The sequence below is a fragment of the Oenanthe melanoleuca genome, chromosome 6 (assembly GCF_029582105.1).
Source record: "Oenanthe melanoleuca isolate GR-GAL-2019-014 chromosome 6, OMel1.0, whole genome shotgun sequence".
Taxonomy (NCBI): domain Eukaryota; kingdom Metazoa; phylum Chordata; class Aves; order Passeriformes; family Muscicapidae; genus Oenanthe; species Oenanthe melanoleuca.
In genome coordinates, this window is record NC_079340.1 from 2,742,409 (window position 1) to 2,766,131 (window position 23,723).

The window sequence follows — 23,723 nt, forward strand, 5'->3', positions numbered from 1 at the left end:
GGCTGGGGCCAGGGCAGGGGGGGCCGAGCCAGTCCTGCCGGCCATGGCCCCGGGCCAGGGAGGGGGAGGCTGAGCCGAGTTTCTACCCTACATGGAATGCAGCCAAGAAACTTTCTGGTTGAACCCTTACAATCCTAGCCCGGCCAAGCGTGGCCTCAAAATACTCTGTATCTTAAAATAACTCCCAGCCTCGGCCTGGAAGAGATCCAGAAGAGAACCATCCGGTCCCAGGGAAAAATATTCACACTTTCAATGCAGAATAAAACTTTGCAGATACCTTGTTCTCTCTCCTAAGTAAAAAAAGAAAACCAAGATACAAAACTAGTAAAAAACCACAAAGATCATACAAAAGAAAAGTCAAGCCTTAAATAAGGAAAAGAGCAAAGCCACAAAATGAATTTTCTCTTTATTTATGCTATAGACAAAAAACCCTCTTGTCTCCCTATAACACATAAAAATATTATGGAGTGAATAGAACTGTTCTAACTGTAAATATGAGCAAAGGCATTAATGTTAAAGTGAGCAGATGTTAAAACTCCTGTAATCACCTAAGTTTAAATACTAAGAAAACCCCTAGTGTTCCCCAGGGAAGAAGACGAAGGAAAAAACCCTCTATTCTCAAAAATAAAAGAAGCTGTTGCTTAAACAGTTACAATCCTTAAAGTGTGCCTCGTAAGTTAATATAGTGCTCAATAATAATTATAGAAAAAACTGTTAATCTGAAAAATGGTTTTTGCAAGTGATCAGATTTCCATTCTCCCATGCAGCTAAACACTGTGATATCAAAGCCATAAAAACTATGTCTTTTAAAAAAACTCCATAAACAAAAACAACAAAAGAAATCTTCTCGTTCAAATAAACTAGTTAAAAGATATTTTAAAGGTAGTAAACTAACTGAGTTGTTTTTTGTACGTGTTCAGTGTGAAAAAAGGAAGTGTGTAAGAGGAAGAAAAGTGCTCTGAAGTTATATTTCAAGGTTTTTTTCTTATAGTTTCTAGTAATAAAGTTTTTCTCAGTAGCATTTAAAGGTGAGCCTGTTTTTGCCTTCCTCCTAATCCTATCTCACAATAAGAAAATTTAAAATTAGTAAAGCAAAACCACTATATTAATTAGCATTTCTGTCCAGTTTTAAATTAAAACCAAAACAGGAATAGGCTGAAACATTTTGAGGAAGTAACACAGGAGGAGAGATGCTGTGCTGAGGGAGAAAAGGAGCAGGGTGCTCAGTTTGAATTAAGCAATTATTACAGGAAGAGTTTTGGGGATTCATTTTGGGGTACACGGGGAAAGCAGAGGTGGGATTGGCAGTTGAAAAATGCTCATGATCATTCGACAAACAGCAATAACTTTAACCACGCTCTGATCCCGTCCAAAAGTGAATGGATTATAAAGTTTCCAGTGGACAACATCCCAAAAAGAGAATGTGAAGAGAGAGTTAAGGTCTGTGCTTGAACAGTTCATATTGACCCACGTTAAAAGGTCTTTCAATTCATCATCCTGAATATTAATATGAGGTTCAGCAGTAATCATTGTCTTTAGCCAGTGATAAATGTCCCATTTCTCAACAGACAAATCCTGTCCTGTGATTTCTGTTCCCCAGAGCTCACCTTGATTCTCCACAAGGCTCCTTCCTCGGCTCCATCCGAGGGTGTCCAGCAGCCAGGAGGAGACGAGAACAGTATCCATTTATAATGCAAAAGGATTATTGCACAGATGTCCCTTTAAACTATCTGGGGATTCCAACAGTTGTTTTATAAAATGAAACAGGGCACCACACGGGGCACCAGCACTGCTGTGTTTTTCTGGGATTTTTTTTTTTTTACCTTATATTTACCACTATCTGTGCACACAAACAACAGGAGTGGAATGCTGGAGCAGCTGTCTTGAAGCTTTATTCCATCACAAACATCAGCCTCATTTTACAGAACCAGTCAAGGGAGATGGAACAGCTCCAGCTGCCTGCACTGCAGGCGAAGTTCTCTTTGTGAACAGTCTTTTAACAACTTTCTAGCCAATAGCATAGTATTGAAAGCTGACAAGTGTTTGCTCAGCCAAGACTGCACACTCTGGGTGATGGTACAGTATTGAGGGAATGGATAATGCATTGTTTTAAATCACCATTCCTTCTTTTGTCTATTACAAATCACATGTATTATCTAATTTATTTTTGCTTGGTGTGAATTTATTGTTTTTCCACATGCTTTTTTTGCTTTTTATGTTGCCTTCATGTTCAATGATGAGAGACACATGTTGTTAACAAAACAGAAGAAGGTGGAGTATGGACCCTCAAGATGTTGAAATAATTGATACTAAAAATTTTGAAATGTAATGAAATTAAATTTAATCCCTCTCAGAGATATACTGCTTTGAAGATTTGCATAAGCAGAGGCAATTTCTAAAAGCTTCTATGTAAAGACCCTTAGTTGAGTGTACAATGATGAAGCCTAGCTGATTTATTAACCCAGGCAGAAAGTATGCATGTGTTTTATCACCATCACGACAAAAGTTCCTTGCTAGTCTGAACAAACATTGATTGCTTCCAAAAGAATGATGCCCAGAGAAGAGAAAAAATTAGCTAATTGTCATCCAGCCCTGACATTAACCTCTGAAGGTTGGTGATTTCACCCTCTGGGAATGTCTGTGAGAAGAATATCACCAGCAACTGCTTGACCTCTAACAGACTGATGGACTTAGTAGATGGATAAGAGAGTTAGTTAAAATAGGCTGCTATGTATTAGGCATCGCTTGATGTACTGTTATAATTATTCCTTGTATTTTACACCGTGTGAAAAAAAATAACAGACAAGTCACTAAAGAATACATTCTCAGTTGAAAGAAACGGGGGAGATGTGGGAGCTAAGACAGAGTCCTGTGGATGGAATTGGCATGAGCAGTTTGATAACCAAGATGCCTTGGCAAGAACACAGCAAGAAGACTGGAATAAGACTGGCAACAGGAAAGAAAATTGAATCAAGTAGAGATGTTGCAGAATGTTTAAGTTTGTCTGTGTGATGTTTAACCCAATGAATGTAGCAAAAAATTACTAGCCGTCCCAAAATGCAATATAAGCATACCTAGCTCACAGTACATTCGGCTTCTGATCACCAGTCAGTGTCCCCATCTCTCTCTCAATCAGGAAAGGCTGGAGGGTCTCAAGGCAGCGAGAGATCTCTCGCCCATCATGGGCATAACAGGGCCCAGAAAGGGAAAATTAATTGAATTTATTATCAAGCAAATCAGAGCAAGGCAATGAGAAGTATGTCAAATCCTAAAAATGTACCTTCCCCACACTATTCTCTTCTTCCTGGGCTACATTTTATCCTTGATTCCTGCCCTGCTCCCCACAATATAGAACAGAGGGATGTGGGTTACAGTCACATCACATCACTGCTTCGCCCTCAGAGAGACAAATCCTTATCCTGCTCCAGCCAGGGATACCTCCCAAGGCAGAACAGTCAGATCATTTGCAGCAGAAAGAGAGACAGACAGAGAGAAACCATTCATCACGCTCAGGTGCCTGATGCCAAAGTGGGATTCTTCCTCACCACATGCCAGCTGTTCTTCCAAGGACAGTCAAAAACTCTCACCTTCAGGCTACTTGGGGATGATTTCCAACAGACCAGGGTGATTTGGATTTCCTATTCGAGTTTGTTGTGCACTGAGGGCAATCCCCTCACTCCAGCTAGCACGGCTGGCAGGATGGATTGCAGAGACTTTTCCTTTGAACAGCCAGCCCAGCGCTGGCAGGGGGATGAACAGGCACTGAGGTGACCCTGAGAGCAAGTGCAAGGCACAGGGTGCAGCTGAGAAAGGACAGCCCTGAGCTGGGCTGAGAGGTGAAGCTGGGACTGCCCAGCGTGGAGAAGCTCCTTTCTCCAGCCCCTGTTACAGGGGAGCTCGGGGCTTGCTGCAGAGATACGGCTGCGGATTCGAGCAGATCACACTCCTGAATTTCTCCTCAGCCAGGTACACACACTCGGAATTGCCCAGGACAGGAACCCTGCAGGGAGGAGCAGAGGCAGCGCTGGTTCCCAGGGAACACGTTGTGCCCCTGTCCCCCCATGCCCTGCCCGGCTCCCCGGTACTCACGAGGAGCTGAAGCTGCTGCCGTCCCCCCACTGCAGGTGCTCGCCCCATCTGCGCAGCCCCACCCAGTAATCGCCGTTCCCGCCGAGGCGGAAGAGCAAATCCTGCCAAGGAGAGAGCAGTGGGAGCTGCCCCGGGCCCTCGGGGGGACACGGCCCCGGGGCTCCTTCCCTGCAAGGCCCCGGCACAGGGCTGCAGCCCCAGCCCCACCAGCACCCAGCCCGGCCCAGGAGCACCCCCAGGCTCCCCTCAGCCACCCCACAGCGCCCGCAGCCCCTCACTCACCATTGCCTCATCCTTGACAATGGCCAGGGAGGCCCCGAGCTCCGAGCACCGCTCTTGAGCCTCATCCCAGGTTCTGTAATCCTTTGAGAAGTAGTAGCAGAGTCCATTGTATCCAACCCAGCGAGGGGGACAGCCCAGAATCAACAGAGGAGTCCCAGGTGGAACTGGAGCCTGTGGTGCTGCAGGGGGGAAGAGGAGAAGGTGTGAGGATTGCCCTGTGCAGGGAGCAGGGACCCCGCTCTGCCCCGAGGGGCTGGGCCCAGGCTGCTGCCCCTCCCTTACCTGACTGCACAGCCAAGGCCACCGCCAACGCCAGCACCAGCACCAGGAGCAGGATCAGCACCAAGGGGAGCACGGGATGGCAGCTGAACCTCTTGCCTGGAGCAGGAAAGAGCTGCTGGCTGCCAGAAGCACAGCCGGCCCTCGAAGCTGCTGCCCCAATGGCCGGGGAGCACAGGAGGAGCTCTCAGCCTGTTTGCTCCTCCCTCAGCTGGCAGCCAGAGAGCCAAGAGCCTGGCCACAGGCAGGGACACAGCTGTGGGGACAGCCAGGGACAGCGGGCTGGGGACAGGCTGCAGCAGGAGAGCTGCACAGCCTTGGGGGCAGCTGCGGCTGCCGCTTCCAGCCACTGCTGGGGCCGAGCGCAGCACGAGGCCTCTTCCACACATCGGGAAACAGCCACACACCTGCCAGCCCTGTCCTTGCCAGTGACACTGGCCCTCCCTAGAGGCCACAGGCGTGGCCCTGCACTCACCCGGCAATTTTCTGAGGATGCTTCTGTGCCCATGGCCGGTTGCTGATGTGCCCTGGGGATCCAGGGGCTCCCTCACTCTGCCATCGCTGCTGCAGATTCCATTCTCCACATCTTCCCTCACTGCACACTCACAAGTGGCATCGTTTTTCTTACGGCAAGTGGCTTCTTTCACCCCTGGCAAGTGTGTCAGCCCGGCTGCTGGTCCCTCCAGGCGATGCAGGAGCTCCTTCAGAAGCCCACGAATGGAGCAGATTTCTCTCTGCTCCAGCTCACAGCCGGCATCTCTCTGCTCGCAACAAACAGCCCCTTGCTCCCAACACATCAGGAGTGCTGAAATAGCCTTTAGGAGATCGGCCTCGGAAACAGGTATACACCCACGGAGATGGCCCATGGAAAGGGACACGATGACAGGTCCCAGCTGGTCCCGGCCCTGCGGGACACCGAGGCTCAGGAAGGCGCTGCCAGCTCAGTCCCGCGCTGTCCCCGCTGCCCGGACGCTGCGGCAGCACCTGCGGAGACAAGCGCAGCCTGCGGGAGCTCTCCGGTGCCCGCAGCCCCGGCCCCTCGGGCTCTGCAGCCGCTGCAGCCCAGCTCCGTGCCGGGACAGGCGCTGACAACGCCTGCGAGCTGCCGCCTGCGGGGACAGGACAGCTGCGCCTCGGAGTCCGCCTGCCCGGGAGGAAGAACCAGCAGCCCCGGGCTGCTCAGCATTGTCCCCGCATTCCCTGCCCCGCTGCTCGCAGCCCGGGGACACCGAGCGCTGCCACAGCCGCTTTGGGTCCCTGCCCGGCAACGGGAAGCGGCTCCTGGCCGAGAAGGCAGCGCCAAGGAGCCTCCAGAGCCCGAAGCAGGCAGGATGCGGCGCTTTGTGCCTCCACTCGGCGCCTGCAGCGCTCTGGGCTTTGAGGCTCGTTCAAGTTCATGCCGTGCCAGCCCTGAGCCGGGCAGGGACACCTCCCGCCTGAGCAGCGGCGCCGAGCCCGGGGCGCCACGGCCGAACCTGTGCCGGGCACGGAGCAGCCACCTCCGGGCTACCGAGAGCCACCGGGATGAGCCATCGCTGCTGCGGCACCGGCTCGTCCCCAGCGATCCGCGGCAAGGAGGAGACCGCGGGCAGCCGCTCCCTGCCCAGCTCAGGCCAGGGGCACACGGGGGAAGCGGCGCAAGGAACTCGCCAGAACCGGCCCGTTCCCCTCAGCGCGGCCCCTCCGGCCGCAGCGAGCCCGGGCTGGGCACAACCGAGCGGGATCGTACCTGTGCTGGAGCCGCTCCCAGCTCCGGGATCCCCTGCACGGACCGGCACCAACACAGCCCGACAACGCCGGTTCGGTCCCGGCCAGACCCAGCTGCCGCTGCCGCACTTCCCAGCCGAGGTCGGGGGCAGAGCGGCTTTTGGCTATTTTGGGCTTTCTGCGTGCGGGGCTGGGTGGGAGGCGGAGCGGGGCGGCAGAGAGCGGCCGTCTGACCGGAGGAAAGCACTTAGAAATAATGTCAACAAATTCCTTGAACTGGAGTTCAGCGAATTGCAAGACACAATTCTTTTGATATACGGATGAGGAATGTGAAGTTTGCATCAACTAACTGCTGTTAAAATCTGTTCCTAGACTACAAGATGAAGTTATTTTATTGTAGAGATAAGATGGAACCAATTACATCAGTCATTTAGTACCTTCTTTTTCACTAGTATTTGCTTTGATGTCCTCTATGCATAAATGTTTAAGAGAATTTTATCCCAATTCCTTAAGACACTTGTTACTGATGTATTAATGTCCTGGTTTAGGGCAAATTTGGGAAAGAAACCTCCAAGTGCCGACCCCCCCTTCCCCCGACCCCCTACCCCCCCCCCCACTAGGAAGGAAATCCAAGCAGCCCCTCCCTCAAATGGTTCAAGAAGAAATTTCGTCCGTGAAGTGGAAAAAATTTGTTTATTCAACAGGCAAAGCACTGCCCAGCACAAATATATGAACAATACCCAGCAGCAAAACCTCTCGCTGCTCTGAAGAGGTGACAAATTCAGAAAGTCTCTCTCCTGTCAGTGGCAGCTCGGCTCAGTCTGTTCTCAGTCCCTCCAGCTCTGGAAAATGCCACTGCCCAGGCCAGGCCCTGCTGGCCACAGCTCCAAGCTCCCAGTGCTTCCCCGGGTTCCCAGTGCAGAGCAGGTTCAAATAATTCCCCAAAAAAAAAAAAAAAACGGAAAATAAATTTTCCAGGGAACTTCTCTGCTTTAGTTAGCAAAAAAAAATATCAAAAGCAAAGCAGAGCTCTCTCCCTCTCTCCACCACAGTGACACAGTCCAGGAGAGGAAGCAATGAAACTCCTGTCTCTAGGTTTTGAAAACAACCCCCTCAGACATTCCACTGCTTCTCCTTCCCCCCTCTTCACTCTCAAATCCAGCCTTAAAGGTACAAAACTTATTTCTGGGCTAAACAGACCAATGGGGATACAATTCAACAGCACAAAGTCACCCCAGCACAGCACTGTAAGCTTCAGTCTCACCTTGCATTGCTGTGCAGAAAGCACAGCCACCAGCTGGCTCTACAGCACCTAAAGCCTTTCTCACAGCGTTCTTGACATCTCCTAAGGCAGCTCTGGGCAGCACAGCCTGATCCTGGCGCTTGTCACACGGTGAATCCCAGAGAACTGAGCAACTGTGAGCTGAGCATTGGCACTGCCAGCACAACTTTCTCTGGGTCTGTAGAGAGGCTTTCTCCACTCCAAGTGCCACAGGAGATATTGAGAACTGGTTAAAGTTAGGGAAGTCACATTATGACAATCTACAGGAGTGAGATCATAGGAATTAAAAATAATTTTTATCCTGTTCTGAAAATAGGAAGAAGCCAGGCCATTCTCCTTTATGTCTTGTCTGTGTTCTTTGATGTCATGATGAGAGAGGGACTCCTATTGTGAATTACATTCATTTCTAGCATATCTTACAGGCATAGCAAGAAATTGCCTCTTTAAGGAATCAAAATCCTTATCTGGATCAGGATTCTGTCTAATTCCTGACCAATTAGGTAAACATAGTGGAGTATTGTCACTTTCACTTTTAGAATCAGTTTTAGGCAAGGCAGCATTTCCGTTTCCTCTCACTCCCAGATCTACTGTTTGAACAATGATCCCAGGCTGTGTCCCAAGTCTGGCACTGTCTGGCTTAGGTGGCACTGCTCTGAAATTCTGCTCCTGAAATGTTTACCTGCAGAGATCTGGACATTCTCCCTTGTATCTGGCAAGGAGCAATCAGTGTTGGATTTTTAATATCAGCGCCTCATTATACCAAGAAGAAAGTTTACGCATCTTTGTGAAACACACATGAAAAGCCAAAAAAACCCGGAAAAACTCTCCTTTATTTCCAGCCTCTCAGAAGAGAACTCGCCTGGCTGGGGCTGGGGCAGTCCTGCCTGCCATGGCCCCGGGCCAGGGAGGGGGACGCTGAGCCGAGCTTTTCTCCTGTATGGAATGTACACAGGAAGTTAATCACCACTTTCTGCCTGAACCCTTACAATTCTAGCTCAGCAAAGCATGGCCTTCAAAAACTCTGTATCTTAAAATAACTCCCAGCCTCAGCCTGGAAGAGATCCAGAACTGAATCTTCTGCTGCCTCTGGAAAATATTCCCATTTTCAATGAGGAGAATAAAACTTTGCAGATACTTTGTTCTCACTCCTAAGTGAAAAAAAGAAAACCAAGACAATGATATGCACAAATCTAGTAAATCAACACCAAAGTTAAACAAACAAAAAAAAAAGTCCGAAATAAGGAAAAGAGGAAAGTCATAACCTGAAATTTCTCTTTTTATGTATTACAGGAAAAAAACCTCTTGCTTCCCCATAACACATAACAATATATGGAGTGAATATAACTGTTCTAACTTTAAATACAAGCAAAGGCATTAGTATTAAAGAGAGTAGATATTAAAATTGCTGTAATCCCCTAAATTTAAATAGTAAGAAAATCCCTACTGTTTTCCAGGGATGAAGAAGAAAAAAAACCTCCTCTATTCTCAAAAATAAAGGAAGCTTTTGTTTAAACTGTTGTAATCCTTAACGCCTGCCTCATAGCATAAGAAAGTCCTCAGTAATAATTAAAGAAAAAAATATTAATACTAACAAAATATTTTTGCAGAATGATCAGATTTGCATTCTCCCATGCAGTTAATCACTGTGACATCACAGCCATGAAAAAATTGTTTCTTGTAAAAAATCTCCATGAATTAAAAAAAAAAAACAACTCTCAAATAAACCCAACTTTCAAATAAATTAGTAAAAAATATATTTTAAAGACAGTAAATTAGCTGATTTGTTTTCTCAGTAGCATTTAAAGTTCAGTCTGTTTTTGCTTTCTTCCTAATCCTATCTCACAAGAAAATTTCAGATTAGTAAACCAAAACCACTACATTAATTAGTATTTCTGCCCAGCTTTGAACTAAAACCAAAACAGGAATAGGCTGAAACAATTAGAGGAAGTAACACAGGAGGAGAGACACTGAGCTGAGGGAGAAAAGGAGCGGGATGCTCAGTTTGAATTAGGCAATCATTCTGGGATGGGGAGAGTTTTGGGCATTCATTTTGGGGTATACGGGGAAAGCACAGGTGGGGTCAGCTGTTGAAAAATGCTCATGATCATTGGACAAGCAGCAACAATTTTAACCACGCTCTGATGCCGTCCAAAAGTGAATGGATTATAAGTTTCCAGTGGACAACATCCCAAAAAGAGAATGTGGAGACAGAGTTAAGGTCTGTGCTCGAATAGTTCATATTGACTGACCCACGTTAAAAGGTCTTTCAATTCATCATCCTGAATATTAATATGAGGTTCAGCAGTAATAGTTGTCTTCAGTCAGTGATAAATGTTCCATTTCTCAACAGACAAATCTTGTCCTGTGGTTTCTGTTCCCCAGAGCTCACCTTGATTCTCCACAAGGCTCCTTCCTCGGCTCCATCCGAGGGTGTCCAGCAGCCAGGAGGAGACGAGAACAGTATCCATTTATAATGCAAAAGGATTATTGCACGGATGTCCCTTTAAACTATCTGGGGATTCCAACAGTTGTTTCAGAATACAAAACAGGGCACCAACGGGGCACCATCACTGCTGGGTTTTTCTGGGATATTTTTTCTCTTACCTTATATTTACCTCTATCTATGTACACAAAAACCAGGAGGGGAATGCTGGAGCAGCTGTCTCGAAGCTTTATTCCATCACAGTCATCAGCCTCATTTTACAGAGCCAAGCAAGGGAGATGGAACAGCTCCAGCTGCCTGCACAACAGACCAAGTTCTCTTTGTGACAAAGTATTTTAACAACTTTCTAGCCAATAGCATAAAATTAAGAGCTGCCAAGTGTCTGCTCAGGCCAATTAATAAAGCCACAGCTACATCTTGCTTTGAACAAAGCTTGCTTGTAATAGCTTCAAACAATGGATAAGCCTTCATTATTAACCTTATATATTTCTACTGTCTTGCTGAATATATTTTCCTGAGGCCTGTGTTTACACAGCTCTCAGCCCTATTGTTTCTTGTCCTTGCACCTTCAGCATTCTTGCATTTCTCCACCCTGAAATTTGCTTTCACTCAGCTTTATGAGAGTTCTACACCTTTCCTATTTCCCACAGTGCCCCGCAGGGTTTTGCCATCGGTGGAAGAGCTGGGAGAGATCCTGGGAACACTGGGAGGGAACTGGGAGCACAGGGAATGCTATGAGGGAACTGGGAGGGCGAGTGGAAGCAGCGGCAGTGAGCAAGAAGGAGCGCTGGGAGGGGGATGAGGAGCACTGGGAAGGTGCAGGGCTCGCAGTTCCTTGGCAGTGCTCTCCCCATCCCTGCCGGTGCTTGCCAGGCAGAGGGAAACTGCGAGGGGACTGGGAGGAAACTCCCCAGCACTCGGCAGCGTGCAGCAGCCCCGGCTGTGACCCGTGAGGAGGGAGAAGTGACACCAGTCACTACCCAGTGTACCTCATCCAAAAGAAAAAAAAACAAAACAAACAAACAAACAAAAAAAACCCAAACCCAGCAAAACAAACAAAAAACAAATCAGGATGATTACGATATGAAAAGTGATTTAGAATGAAGGAGAAAAACTTCTTTTTAGTAACTATGTTAAAACTGGAGAGGACTCATTCATCTATGATTTGAAGGGCCTCAATTGAAGGAAAACACATCTTTGTCATGATTTTTGGTGTCTCACTAGGCGAGAAACCACAGTTTTCCATTAATTTCATGTTCAAATGCAAGGGGAATGCCTTTATAGTGCTGTTCTATGGGTTTGAATTGAGGGAAAGCGCTCCATTTTACTGATCTTAAATGTTAAAGCCGAGCAGACTCGGAGCACCGCCGGCTTTCCGCGGCGTCTCGTTCTGCAGGTCTCCCACAGAAAATCCTGGTCCCACCGTCCTGCATTGTTGCAAGCCATCCAAGCTGTGTAATCAGCTGCCCCTGGAGCTCCGCCAACAGAATTTGGCTTCCCTCGGTAGTGGTTCTTTCGGGTAAAGAGCGACATCGCCCCGCCCCGCCTGCTCCATTCCCCTCGCTGACTGGTCAGAATACAAAAACCAGCTCCGTCCCTATTTCGCATATGACTGTGCCACGGCAGACAGTCTGGTCCAGCTTTTGTGGGAGCGCTTCTCTATCGCTGCTTTCGCCCTCGTCCGTGCAGGCGGTCCCGGAGCCGGGAGCGGCTCCAGCACAGGTACGACAGGCTGCAGCCTCAGAACCCCCCAGAAGCAGCTTTAAAGGGAAATAAGGTCCTTTGTCCCACCTGCTCTGGCGTGGGAAAACTTTCCTTATTAGTTATTTCGTTATGGGTGGAGCAACATCACCGATAGCCCGAGACATCCCGCAGAGCTGATTAGTCACAGCTACAAAGAGCCGCTCCGTCCTCCAACCCACCACGTGTTTGTTCTCGGTAGCAGCCGCACTTACAGGACTGGAACAGAGCGCTTCTCTCCCGGTGCTTGGTCCATGCAGGCAGCAGCCCCCGGAGCTGGGAGCGGCTCCAGCACAGGTACGACCCCGCTCGGTTGTGCCCAGCCCGGGCTCGCTGCGGCCGGAGGGGCCGCGCTGAGGGGAACGGGCCGGTTCTGGCGAGTTCCTTGCGCCGCTTCCCCCGTGTGCCCCTGGCCTGAGCTGGGCAGGGAGCGGCTGCCCGCGGTCTCCTCCTAGCCGCGGATCGCTGGGGACGAGCCGGTGCCGCAGCAGCGATGGCTCATCCCGGTGGCTCTCGGTAGCCCGGAGGTGGCTGCTCCGTGCCCGGCACAGGTTCGGCCGTGGCGCCCCGGGCTCGGCGCCGCTGCTCAGGCGGGAGGTGTCCCTGCCCGGCTCAGGGCTGGCACGGCATGAACTTGAACGAGCCTCAGAGCCCAGAGCGCTGCAGGCGCCGAGTGGAGGCACAAAGCGCCGCATCCTGCCTGCTTCGGGCTCTGGAGGCTCCTTGGCGCTGCTTTCTCGGCCAGGAGCCGCTTCCCGTTGCCGGGCAGGGACCCAAAGCGGCTGTGGCAGCGCTCGGTGTCCCCGGGCTGCGAGCAGCGGGGCAGGGAATGCGGGGACAATGCTGAGCAGCCCGGGGCTGCTGGTTCTTCCTCCCGGGCAGGCGGACTCCGAGGCGCAGCTGTCCTGTCCCCGCAGGCGGCAGCTCGCAGGCGTTGTCAGCGCCTGTCCCGGCACGGAGCTGGGCTGCAGCGGCTGCAGAGCCCGAGGGGCCGGGGCTGCGGGCACCGGAGAGCTCCCGCAGGCTGCGCTTGTCTCCGCAGGTGCTGCCGCAGCGTCCGGGCAGCGGGGACAGCGCGGGACTGAGCTGGCAGCGCCTTCCTCAGCCTCGGTGTCCCGCAGAGCCGGGACCAGCCGGGACCTGTCATCATGTCCCTTTCCATGGGCCATCCCCGTGGGTGTATACCTGTTTCCGAGGCCGATCTCCTAAAGGCTATTTCAGCACTCCTGATGTGTTGGGAGCAAGGGGCTGTTTGTTGCGAGCAGAGAGATGCCGGCTGTGAGCTGGAGCAGAGAGAAATCTGCTCCATTCGTGGGCTTCTGAAGGAGCTCCTGCACCACCTGGAGGGGCCAGCAGCCGGGCTGACACACTTGCCAGGGGTGAAAGAAGCCACTTGCGGTAAGAAAAACGATGCCACTTGTGAGTGTGCAGTGAGGGAAGATGTGGAGAATGGAATCTGCAGCAGCGATGGCAGAGTGAGGGAGCCCCTGGATCCCCAGGGCACATCAGCGACCGGCCATGGGCACAGAAGCATCCTCAGAAGATTGCCGGGTGAGTGCAGGGCCACGCCTGTGGCCTCTAGGGAGGGCCAGTGTCACTGGCAAGGACAGGGCTGGCAGGTGTGTGGCTGTTTCCCGATGTGTGGAAGAGGCCTCGTGCTGCGCTCGGCCCCAGCAGTGGCTGGAAGCGGCAGCCGCAGCTGCCCCCAAGGCTGTGCAGCTCTCCTGCTGCAGCCTGTCCCCAGCCCGCTGTCCCTGGCTGTCCCCACAGCTGTGTCCCTGCCTGTGGCCAGGCTCTTGGCTCTCTGGCTGCCAGCTGAGGGAGGAGCAAACAGGCTGAGAGCTCCTCCTGTGCTCCCCGGCCATTGGGGCAGCAGCTTCGAGGGCCGGCTGTGCTTCTGGCAGCCAGCAGCTCTTTCCTGCTCCAGGCAAGAGGTTCAGCTGCCATCCCGTGCTCCCCTTGGTGCTGATCCTGCTCCTGGTGCTGGTGCTGGCGTTGGCGGTGGCCTTGGCTGTGCAGTCAGGTAAGGGAGGGGCAGCAGCCTGGGCCCAGCCCCTCGGGGCAGAGCGGGGTCCCTGCTCCCTGCACAGGGCAATCCTCACACCTTCTCCTCTTCCCCCTGCAGCACCACAGGCTCCAGTTCCACCTGCGACTACCCCCGTGATTCTGGGCTGTCCCCCTCGCTGGGTTGGATACAATGGAGTCTGCTACTACTTCTCAAGGGATAACGGGACCTGGGATGAGGCTCAAGAGCGGTGCTCGGAGCTCGGGGCCTCCCTGGCCATTGTCAAGGATGAGGCAATGGTGAGTGAGGGGCTGCGGGCGCTGTGGGGTGGCTGAGGGGAGCCTGGGGGTGCTCCTGGGCCGGGCTGGGTGCTGGTGGGGCTGGGGCTGCAGCCCTGTGCCGGGGCCTTGCAGGGAAGGAGCCCCGGGGCCGTGTCCCCCGAGGGCCCGGGGCAGCTCCCACTGCTCTCTCCTTGGCAGGATTTGCTCTTCCGCCTCGGCGGGAACGGCGATTACTGGGTGGGGCTGCGCAGATGGGGCGAGCACCTGCAGTGGGGGGACGGCAGCAGCTTCAGCTCCTCGTGAGTACCGGGGAGCCGGGCAGGGCATGGGGGGACAGGGGCACAACGTGTTCCCTGGGAACCAGCGCTGCCTCTGCTCCTCCCTGCAGGGTTCCTGTCCTGGGCAATTCCGAGTGTGTGTACCTGGCTGAGGAGAAATTCAGGAGTGTGATCTGCTCGAATCCGCAGCCGTATCTCTGCAGCAAGCCCCGAGCTCCCCTGTAACAGGGGCTGGAGAAAGGAGCTTCTCCACGCTGGGCAGTCCCAGCTTCACCTCTCAGCCCAGCTCAGGGCTGGCCTTTCTCAGCTGCACCCTGTGCCTTGCACTTGCTCTCAGGGTCACCTCAGTGCCTGTTCATCCCCCCTGCCAGCGCTGGGCTGGCTGTTCAAAGGAAAAGTCTCTGCAATCCATCCTGCCAGCCGTGCTAGCTGGAGTGAGGGGATTGCCCTCAGTGCACAACAAGCTCTGGTTGAAGAATGGTTTCTCTCTCTGCCTGTGTCTCTGTCTGTCTATCTCTCTGTCTGTCCTTTTGTCTGTTGTGAAGGATCTAACTGCTCTGCTGTGGCAGGAAAGCCAGGGTGGGGCAGGACAAGGAATACTCTCCCTGAGGGGGAAGCAGACACACGATGTTACTGTAACCCCCATCCCTTTGTGTTGCAGTGTGTGAAATAGAGAATTCTTCAGAGAGAGATCAGAGTGCAGGGATTCAATTAAAACTTTTAAACAGATTACTGTATATTAAGCCAGTCTTATATGAAACAGAGATGTAAGCTTCTATTTTAAGTACGCATATAAGTTTATATTTATATTATTATTATTTGTATTATTATTATTATATATTAGGAACCTTTTTACTGCCATAAGAATAAAAGACATAGAATTTAGTGTTCAAAAGAAGTTTTAGTGAGAGCTAAGAAACAAAAATATGTCTCAAAAACTAGTCTCAGGGAGTGCTCAAAAAACATATTTTAGACATAATAAAATATAGTAAAAATCATGCTTATATTTTTCACATTGGGCAGATAAACTATATATGCAGATTATATGTAAACAATTCTATTAAAAAACTGGAATTCTGGTAGTTTTAAAAGAAATGTTTCAGATTCATGCTTTTAACTCACTGGATAATTTGTAAATAAGAATCAATGCATTGGGGAGAGACTCTCTCTCTCTCCACCTTCTTTCTCCTCACCACCACCATCATCACCCAGAAGAAGACAGGAGCTGCGGCTGCAATTTCGTCCCTCCCAGGGCCTTGCACCACAGAACTGCTTCTGCTTCTAATGGGGGCTTTACTTCTATTTGGGACTCTATGCTGAAAGCTTTTGGTACTGAATTGAATATTCAGGACTCTCTGTGCCTTTTGAGACTGATGTGCGTTTAAAATAAACAACTTTATAGCAATGAACAACTGCTGAGCTCTTTGGAAGATTCAAACCCTCAAATGTCTCGACACCTCGAGCCTTTCCTGATGTGTTCTGTTTCCTGCCCAGGGTGAGGAGGAGAGGGACAGAGAAGGTTTTGCTGGCACCGGGCACCTGGCCAGGCCCAGCCCACCCCAATCATCCCTGCGATAATTCACTCCTATCCCACCATTGCCCGGTCCCACAGCGGGTCTGGATTCACGGGCAGGTGCCTGGAGTGAGAGGAGGCAGCTGGTGCCAGGGGGTGAAATGTCTCTGCTGGGAGCTGGCAGGGAGAGGAGGAGGAGAAAGTGGTGCAGAGTAAAGGGGAGAGAAAGAGGGACAAGGCTGGAGCGGTGGAAAGGGGCGGGGATGGGCATGGGGCAGGTGGGCATTTTGCTTTCCAGCTCTGAGGCAGGAAACCGAAAACTGTGAAATGCATCCAGGAAAAGAGGGGAGAAACAGCAGGTGCTGGATATCGCCGACAATTGGGATTGATTTCTGTGCCTGAGCTGCCAAGGCCGGCAGACTCCGAGCCCCGCCGGACGCCGCCAGCGCTGCGCTGTGTCTTGCCCTGCCCTGCCCTGGCTCAGCCCGCCTGGCCAGACGGCCCCTTGTCACTGCAAGAGCTGCACCGAGGGACAGCTGGGCTGCTGCTGCAATGGGATCGGGAGAATAAAACAAACAGAATCAAAAGCTGCACTGCCGGGTCTCCTCTGCCCGCTGTCACTAATGGAGCAGTGCCGAGCCACAACGGAGCGGCGGTGCTGGTTAAAAAGAGTCACGGGAAAGGCTGGGAAATGTGAAGGGAATGAAATTCCTCGGGAGAGTATAAAATGGTCTAATAACCCTGCACCAGCAGTGGCTGCTGCCAAAGTGTCACCAAAAAGAGCTGCACCAAGGGACCGTCAGTGCGGCAGAGGTGCTGAAAGAGCAGCGGGAAAGGCTGGGAGGAATGACAGGAATAGAATAGAGAGAGAGGCGTGTGAAATGTTCTCAAAGCGCTGCACCAGCTGTGGTCGCTGCCCCACGACTGAAAGAGCTGCAATGAGAGACCAGGGGGTGGTGGGGCTGGGTAAAAAGAGGCACAGGAAGGGCTGGGAAGTGTGAAGGGAATAAAATAGAGAGAATGGTGTAAGATAAAATAATCAAAAAACCACACCAGGAATGGACACCGACTGCTGTCACTAAAAGGGGTGCACGGAGGGACAGTCAGGTTGGCCAGTTTGTACACTCAGAGACGTCCAGAATCATCATTACAGTGGGAAAAACTGGGGATGGCATCAGGTGTGATTGACATGAGAAAGATCACAAATTTCCCAGCTCCCTTACAGGGAGAGCAGTATCATCTAGGAACAGGAGCAAATTCACACATCATATGATAGTTAAGTATGGCTGCTGTGATTATGCAGCATGGACGATAGCTGCATTAAACAAGAATATATTCCAAAACTGTAACTATTTCGCCCTTATAACTGCATGTAACTTTAATAAGCCTCACCAATTCAAAAAAGGGAAATCTCTGAATTAATTTAGATTACCATCCCTGCACCCATTGGCTATCTGCACTCCTTTTCCCAAAAAATCCACAAAGCCTTTACTGGAAATCTCTCCTTTTCTGATTCCTGCCTGTACCAGTGTTCCAGTGCCCCAGGTGATTTCTCTGAAGGAACTGAGCTTTCCCTTCACAGCAGCTTTGCTCTTCACTTCCCAGCCTCAAACCCTTGTGAATTCCATCTGGGAGCATTGGCTGAAGGAGAGGCTCTATTCCCAGCAGAGATCCACACCTGACAGGAGTAACACAGCATGGGATGTTCTCCTGCCTGCACTAATCCCTTTGCTCCTCAGCTCCAGCTGGAGCCCAGAGCCCTGGCAGTGGTTAAGGACACACTTTGCCATGGCCTGGCCCCAGACAGGCTGATTCCTGGGCTGGCAGCACAGCGGGCACACATTCCTACACCTGCCCCTTGTTCCCATCCCGTTTCCAGAAGCTGTTCCCATGTGTTACTGTAAGAACCCAGACCCAGGTGTGTGTGGGATTTGGAGGGGCTCTCTTGGGGGGAATGTGGGGGTGGTCTGTGGGATTTGGGTGGGGGCCTGTGGTGTGTGTGTGTGTCTTTGGGATTCCCATTTTTTCCCTCTCATATTTCCTCTCCTTTTTCTGCTCAGGTTTCGCACCCTTTTCTCCAAACCCTCCCCGTGCTTTCCTGCTTCTTGAACGTCACCTTTTCAGCATTATGCCATCTCCATTTTTTCATGCTTCCCCACTTTTTCCCACTGCCTTTCTTTTCCCGATTTTTCCCCGTTTTTTTTTTTCGTTTTTCTCCTGCCCTTTTTTCACTCTCTTCTTCCTCTGCCCCTTTTTGCAGCCTTCCCTTCACTTCTTTATCCATTTTTCTTCTCTGTCCCTTTTTGACACCTTTTTTTGCTGCCCTTTTCTCCATCTTTTTGGCCCCTGCACTTTTTTTGCCACCCTTTTTTTGCTACCTTTTTTTGCCCATCAATGTCAATCCCTCAAATGTTGGAATTAATGGAGGCATCTATCAACTTAAACTCTAAAAAATAAGGCACAATGGTGATTCCTGTTCAATTTAAACTTAAAGATGATGAAAATGGATGGTTTGTTCACATTTCAAACTGATAAAATTGCATCATACAGAGCAGTCCCTGTTCTATTTAAACAAGAAGACTGAGATTCCAAATCAAATGCTATCCCTGAATAAATGGCCAAGGCAGGTTTCTTTCCATTGATATCCTTAATATTGCAGACGAATGGGGATTGCCCAAGTTTAAACACAGGCAATAAGGGGAAATTAACCAGTTAACTTCAGAAAATACTTCAATAGAAATGTGTTGGAATGGAAGCACACCACACTTGTCTTCCCTATTTAATTCCATCAGGCTTCCTTCACCACAAATACTCTCAAAATTAAAATCAGACATTCCTTGTCTTGCTGTGAAAGACAGGTGTCTGCTAAGAAAGGCAGGAGCATCTCTTGAAATAGAAAATATAAACCCCCTCCCTCTAAATCATTATACTTTTGAATGTAGTAGGGCTCTCAGGCAAAGATCTGGGAATAGGAATAACAGTTCTTTACTAGGAAAAATTAAAATAGAAATACAGTGCTACAAAGAAAAAACAAATCTCTTACAGAGTCAGAACACAACCTGACACCCCGTCAGTCAGTCAGGGTGTTGGCATAGTCCCATTCAATGGTGGCTGCATCCTCCTGCAGTGGCAGATGTGGTTCAGCTGGAGCAGTGCTCCTGGAGAAGGTGCAGTTTTCCCCTGAAGGTTCATTGATGATGCAGAAGGGTCTGGTTTTCCTCTGGAATCCAGTGGAAAAAGGCTGCTCTGGTGTTCCAAATCTCAGATTTCACCTGGGTAGGAAAGGCTTGGCTCCTCTCCCTGGGTGGAGCATCTCCCAATGGGATGATGGAATTTTATCAGTCATGCAGTGGGACTGAATGGCCCATTAACAGAAGATATTTCCCTGGAGCAAGGATGGGATGTGGAAGAGATAAAGAACACTGCCCCACCTGGTTTTTAACAGATGGTGATAGAATACACACTTTTGGTCACATCCTGTATTGAAACCCAAGATATTATCCACCCCTTGTTCTATCACCATCTGCATCATACCCAAATCAATATCCTCTTTAGACTCCACAGTGAAACCTTACACTCAGTTCTCACTTCAGATTAGGTTTCCCTGTGGTACACAATGGGTTTCTCCATCTCTCTGCATCACCCACCAAGTGGAACCAGGTCCCTGAGCAAAGACAATCCCACAGCTGGGTTTGTCTTTGCCTGACATGGGACTAATCCAAACAGTCTTTCCTAAAATGCCTTTCATGTGTACCACAGGGACTTTATCTCCATCCACTGTGTGCAAGGGCTCAGATTGGACAGGAGCAGCTCCATGGATGGACCCTGGGGTATTGAGCATCCAGGTGGCCTTTGCTGAGTTCATTTCCCAATTCTTGAATGTCCCTCCACCAAGTGCCTCCAGGGCAGTCCTAAGTACTCTGTTGCACAGTTCAACTTTCCCTGCAGCTGGTGCAGGATAAGGGATATGATATATCCAGTCAATGCCATGTTCCCTGACCCAGGTGTTCCTAAGGAGAGATTGAATGTATTCAGACTGTGGGAGAGGCTGATGTAAAATTGAAGAGTAAAACTGAATACAGAGAGGGGCCAGGGAGGACCCCAACAGGTTCAACTCTTGGGGTTCCTCTGGTGCATGTGGCAAAATCCTTGTCCCCCATCCCAGGTATGCACTGGGTTGGGTGCTCTCCCTGTAGAGGGATGGTCTCTTGGCATCAGCGGAATTCCCACTTGGCTATATTTTCCCACAATGGCAAAAGATTTTAACACAATTGACAAAAAGTTGAACATAAAATTGTGTGAATAAACATGTTGATTTTCAGTTCTTGAGTTCTTTCTGTGCTGTCTGAAGAGCAGTTCATGATCTCTGTCTCTGATTCAGTCTGTGAGCTCTCCTCTTCCCTCCAGGGTTGGCACCTGCCTGCGTTTGGGCCCGATCCGGCTTCACGTGTCTCGCTGCCCCCACTTCAGTCCCTCTCTGTGGAGACATAAGCACAACCCTTTCCCCAAGGGATTAATTTGAAAGGCCCTTCATTTTTCCCTGTCTCTAGATTTTTGGTCAAAACTGGAGGATTTTCCTTCAACTATTCTCTTACAAAAAATCTACATTATTATTGTTTCCCCCTCTCTTTTAAAGAAAACAAACCCAAAGTCCACAATCTTCTGCAGGTAAAACATAAGACAACAATCAACATTACCTTAAATAATAGACATACATTTATAAGATTAGAAAGTCATCCATCTTTAAAAAACTGTGTCATCATCTCAGGGTCTGCAAACAGCTGACAAGCCTTGATTCAATGAGGAATTAGATGGTCATCTCCTGAAAATTAACACCAAATTCACCCCAAAATTAGCTTCAGCTGCTATAATGATAGGATCAAATTGCCAAGTCAAAACGACTAGAATATTATTTTGATGCAGAAAACACCTGGGTTTACCCAATTTCCCTTCCAGGAAGAATTAAGGCCTGTCCACTGCCCAAATTCTAATTGGAAGAGAACTCCCTGACATCTTTTTATTAAAAAAGCCCCAAGATTCTTAACAAAAGCTGCAATTGAACATTTCAGGGTGAGGAAGAAATCAAATTCCTTCAGCAGCTTGTTTTCTCTGAAGTTTTTCTTCAGGATGAGATGCTTTGAACATGGCAGGCTGCTGAAGTGCTTCTGTGATAACAACTCGGGAAGACCACAAGACTAGAAACTCAGGTAATTTTCTTGAAATTCTGAAAAATACTTAAAATCATGAGACAGCACAAAATCAGGTCACAGGAGACCTGCTAAAATAAGAGAGAGAATTAATAAAAGAAAAACAAAGAAACATGAAATTCACAACTTAACTGATTATCTTCACACACTTGATTCAAGGGCATGTTTGGAGGCTTTCTAAAACTTCCTTGGAATGTTGAAGGAATTCAAGTTAGACAATAAAGCAGAATTTATACTCTTAATACAACAGTTTTAAAATTAAATGCAGAAACCAAATTTGAGCTTTAAGAACCAAGCTGATAGAGAAATACTGTTTTTTCCAACAAACATAAAGGAAATTTTATTTCGGATTAAATTTTACAATTTAAATTATGATCCTAGAAGTGGTCCTAATTTGTGCTCATGAAAAATTTCATTGATATTTTGAAAAATGTTGACTAGAAATCCATTGCAATTTGGTTTGAAGGGAAAGGTAAAATTCTGATAATAAATCTGCAAAGCATTAATTTGCAAGCTGAGGACAATTCTTTTTGAAATGTCCAAAACTCCCACAATTGTAGCACTGTCCTTCAGGGGAATTATTTTTCTTTTTAGAATTCGCAAGAAGCTTTTCAAATTTTTCATTTTGTGCTTGAAGCAGTCTCTCCATTTCTTCCTTCACTACTGAAGCTATATGCTGTGGAGTGCCCACCTCATTGCAGGCTTGAACCATTTCTGCTAAAGAGGGCTGACCAGGAATTGCACTGATAATTCTTTTGCATTCTTGATTGGCGTTCTCAAAGGCAAGACTCCTTGACAAATGTGGTTTGGCTGCTTCATGGGTGAATTGCCTGTCCACAGCCTGTGTGAGTCTGTCTATGAGTGAGGAGAAGGGTTCAGCAGCACCCTGTCTGATCTCTGTATAAACTGTGTCCTGCATGCCTGCTGGTGCAATTTGCACAATTGCCCTGCGTGCAGCCTCTTTGATGTCTGTCAGCACTTCTCTTGGAAGTCTGGCCTGTTGAGCTGGGTCGTTGTTTGGAGGATCACCTGCCAATTCTGCCAAGGTGAGAGCTGCATGTGGTCCCCCTCGGTATTTGATCCTCAGTTCTTGCAGAGCCCTTCTCCATCTGCTGTCCCAGATGAGCACCTGTGTGTCTGTGAGAATCAGTGACACAAGAGATCTGAGGTCATATGGAGTTAAATCATATATACTAAAAGCACATTTCAAAAGCTGTTTGAAATATGAAGATCCCAGTCCATTATCTCTGATTGCCTTAATTAGATCTTTAACTCCTTCACGATTCAGCTTTTCCCACCTTGGATTCTGTCCTTGAGCATCATAAGTGACTGGCATCAAAAAGTCCCCAGTACCAATCGCAGGACATTCTCTATCTCTTGATAAATTCATCCTTATATTTGCCCAATCTGTTAATGATGGCTGTGCTGCAGGTGGTTGTGCTTCCATAGAAATCGGTCTGTAAAGAGGAATCAGCTGCTGTGTCTGTGTCCATGTTGAGGCTTCATTTATTCTTGGATCCACTGGCACTGCTGGTACCTGTACTCTTTGCTGTGTTGTTCTTGGTCCTGGCTGAAGAATGAGCACCTGCGACTCAGGAGTCACCTGAAGAGCTTGTGGGAAATCTGCCTTTCCCTTTGGACGAAATTCCAAAACTGTTCCCATCTGCTGTAAAAAAGCCGCAAAAACATCTTTTGGTATCACGACCATGGAGCCCTGGCTCTCGCTAGCACCTGTCGTCCGTGCCGGAATTCCCTCCGACGCTGTAATATATACCGTGTCACCCCGCTGCTCCTCAGGAGTTTCCTGTATTTTGTTTTTAAGACTTGGTTTCCTATCAGAACCGATACAAGTCTGGCAATGTGAGGGTTCCGCCGCTAGCCGGCGCTGTTGCCGGCGCTCGGTTCTGTTCGCTGTGGCGCTGCCGTTGCCGTGGCAACCGAGGCCCGCCCCAGCCCGGCTCCAGGGCGGCGCCCCTTGCCCGGGCCCGCCCCGTCCCTGCCCGCAGCGCCCCGGGGGCGCGGCCACTCCTGTCCCGGCCGCGCCTCCTCTCTGCCCGGGCGCCCTCGGACACGCTTCCTCTGCGGTCACAGTCGCTCTCGCTGTCGCTCAATCCCTGCCCCTCCGAGCTGGAGCCGCTCTCGCCTGAGCTAACTCTCTGTTTCCGCCGTTCCGCGCGTCCCGCCCGCCGCCCTCGGCTGAGCCCCGCGGCCCCGCGCACCCAGCTCGCCTTCTCCGCCGCTGTTCCCGAGGTAATTCCTGCCTTTCCCGCAGCTCCCGCCCCCTGCCCGGTGTCCCCCGTGTCCCCGGGAGCGGCCTGTAGCGCCCTCCCTTCCTCTGGGGACGAGGTGTTTGCGGGGCTGAAGAGACAAAAGTCCAGATCTTCGAACGCGCCAGGAAATATTTCCAAATTAATTTTTCCCAGTTTAGGGGTAGGTACTGTAGGTAGCTCAGGGAATATGGGTGACTCTATAGGAGATTCTAACTTTTCAGGGGATACAGTTTGCCCTTCAGGCCCCTCATCTCTGTGACTCGCGCTCTGCTGACGGCCCGAGTGGGGCCGCTGCTGGCAGCGCCTTTGCTGATCCGCTTGCTGCTGCCGGGACAGCGATAAACTTC

At 49.8% G+C, this 23,723-nt stretch overlaps 2 protein-coding genes across 3 annotated transcripts in view; one reads left to right on the plus strand and one right to left on the minus strand.

Annotated features, from left to right (window-relative positions):
- Positions 1 to 364: 364 nt before the first annotated feature.
- LOC130254924 (adenomatous polyposis coli protein 2-like) overlaps positions 365 to 23,723 on the minus strand; it is a 34,543-nt gene continuing 11,184 nt past the window's right edge. Inside the window, exons 3-7 of the mRNA XM_056495054.1 lie at positions 5,126 to 5,555; positions 4,654 to 4,749; positions 4,372 to 4,550; positions 4,090 to 4,190; positions 365 to 4,000 (exon numbers count right to left, since the gene is read on the minus strand). Of these exons, the coding sequence (XP_056351029.1) occupies positions 3,886 to 4,000; positions 4,090 to 4,190; positions 4,372 to 4,550; positions 4,654 to 4,749; positions 5,126 to 5,555 (921 nt within the window). The 3' untranslated portion in view covers positions 365 to 3,885. The remainder of the gene's footprint in view (positions 4,001 to 4,089; positions 4,191 to 4,371; positions 4,551 to 4,653; positions 4,750 to 5,125; positions 5,556 to 23,723) is intronic.
- Positions 11,682 to 15,364, plus strand: LOC130255169 (early activation antigen CD69-like). 2 transcript variants are annotated; one of them, XM_056495570.1, is made up of 7 exons: positions 11,702 to 11,774; positions 12,090 to 12,119; positions 12,865 to 13,373; positions 13,750 to 13,845; positions 13,948 to 14,126; positions 14,307 to 14,407; positions 14,497 to 15,364. In XM_056495570.1, the coding sequence occupies exons 3-7, from the start codon at positions 12,971 to 12,973 to the stop codon at positions 14,609 to 14,611; spliced, it is 894 nt and encodes a 297-aa protein (XP_056351545.1). In that variant the 5' UTR covers positions 11,702 to 11,774; positions 12,090 to 12,119; positions 12,865 to 12,970; the 3' UTR covers positions 14,612 to 15,364. The 2 variants fall into 2 exon arrangements, with proteins under 2 accessions (XP_056351543.1, XP_056351545.1); XM_056495568.1 differs by lacking the exon at positions 12,090 to 12,119 and having other exon boundaries at positions 11,682 to 11,804.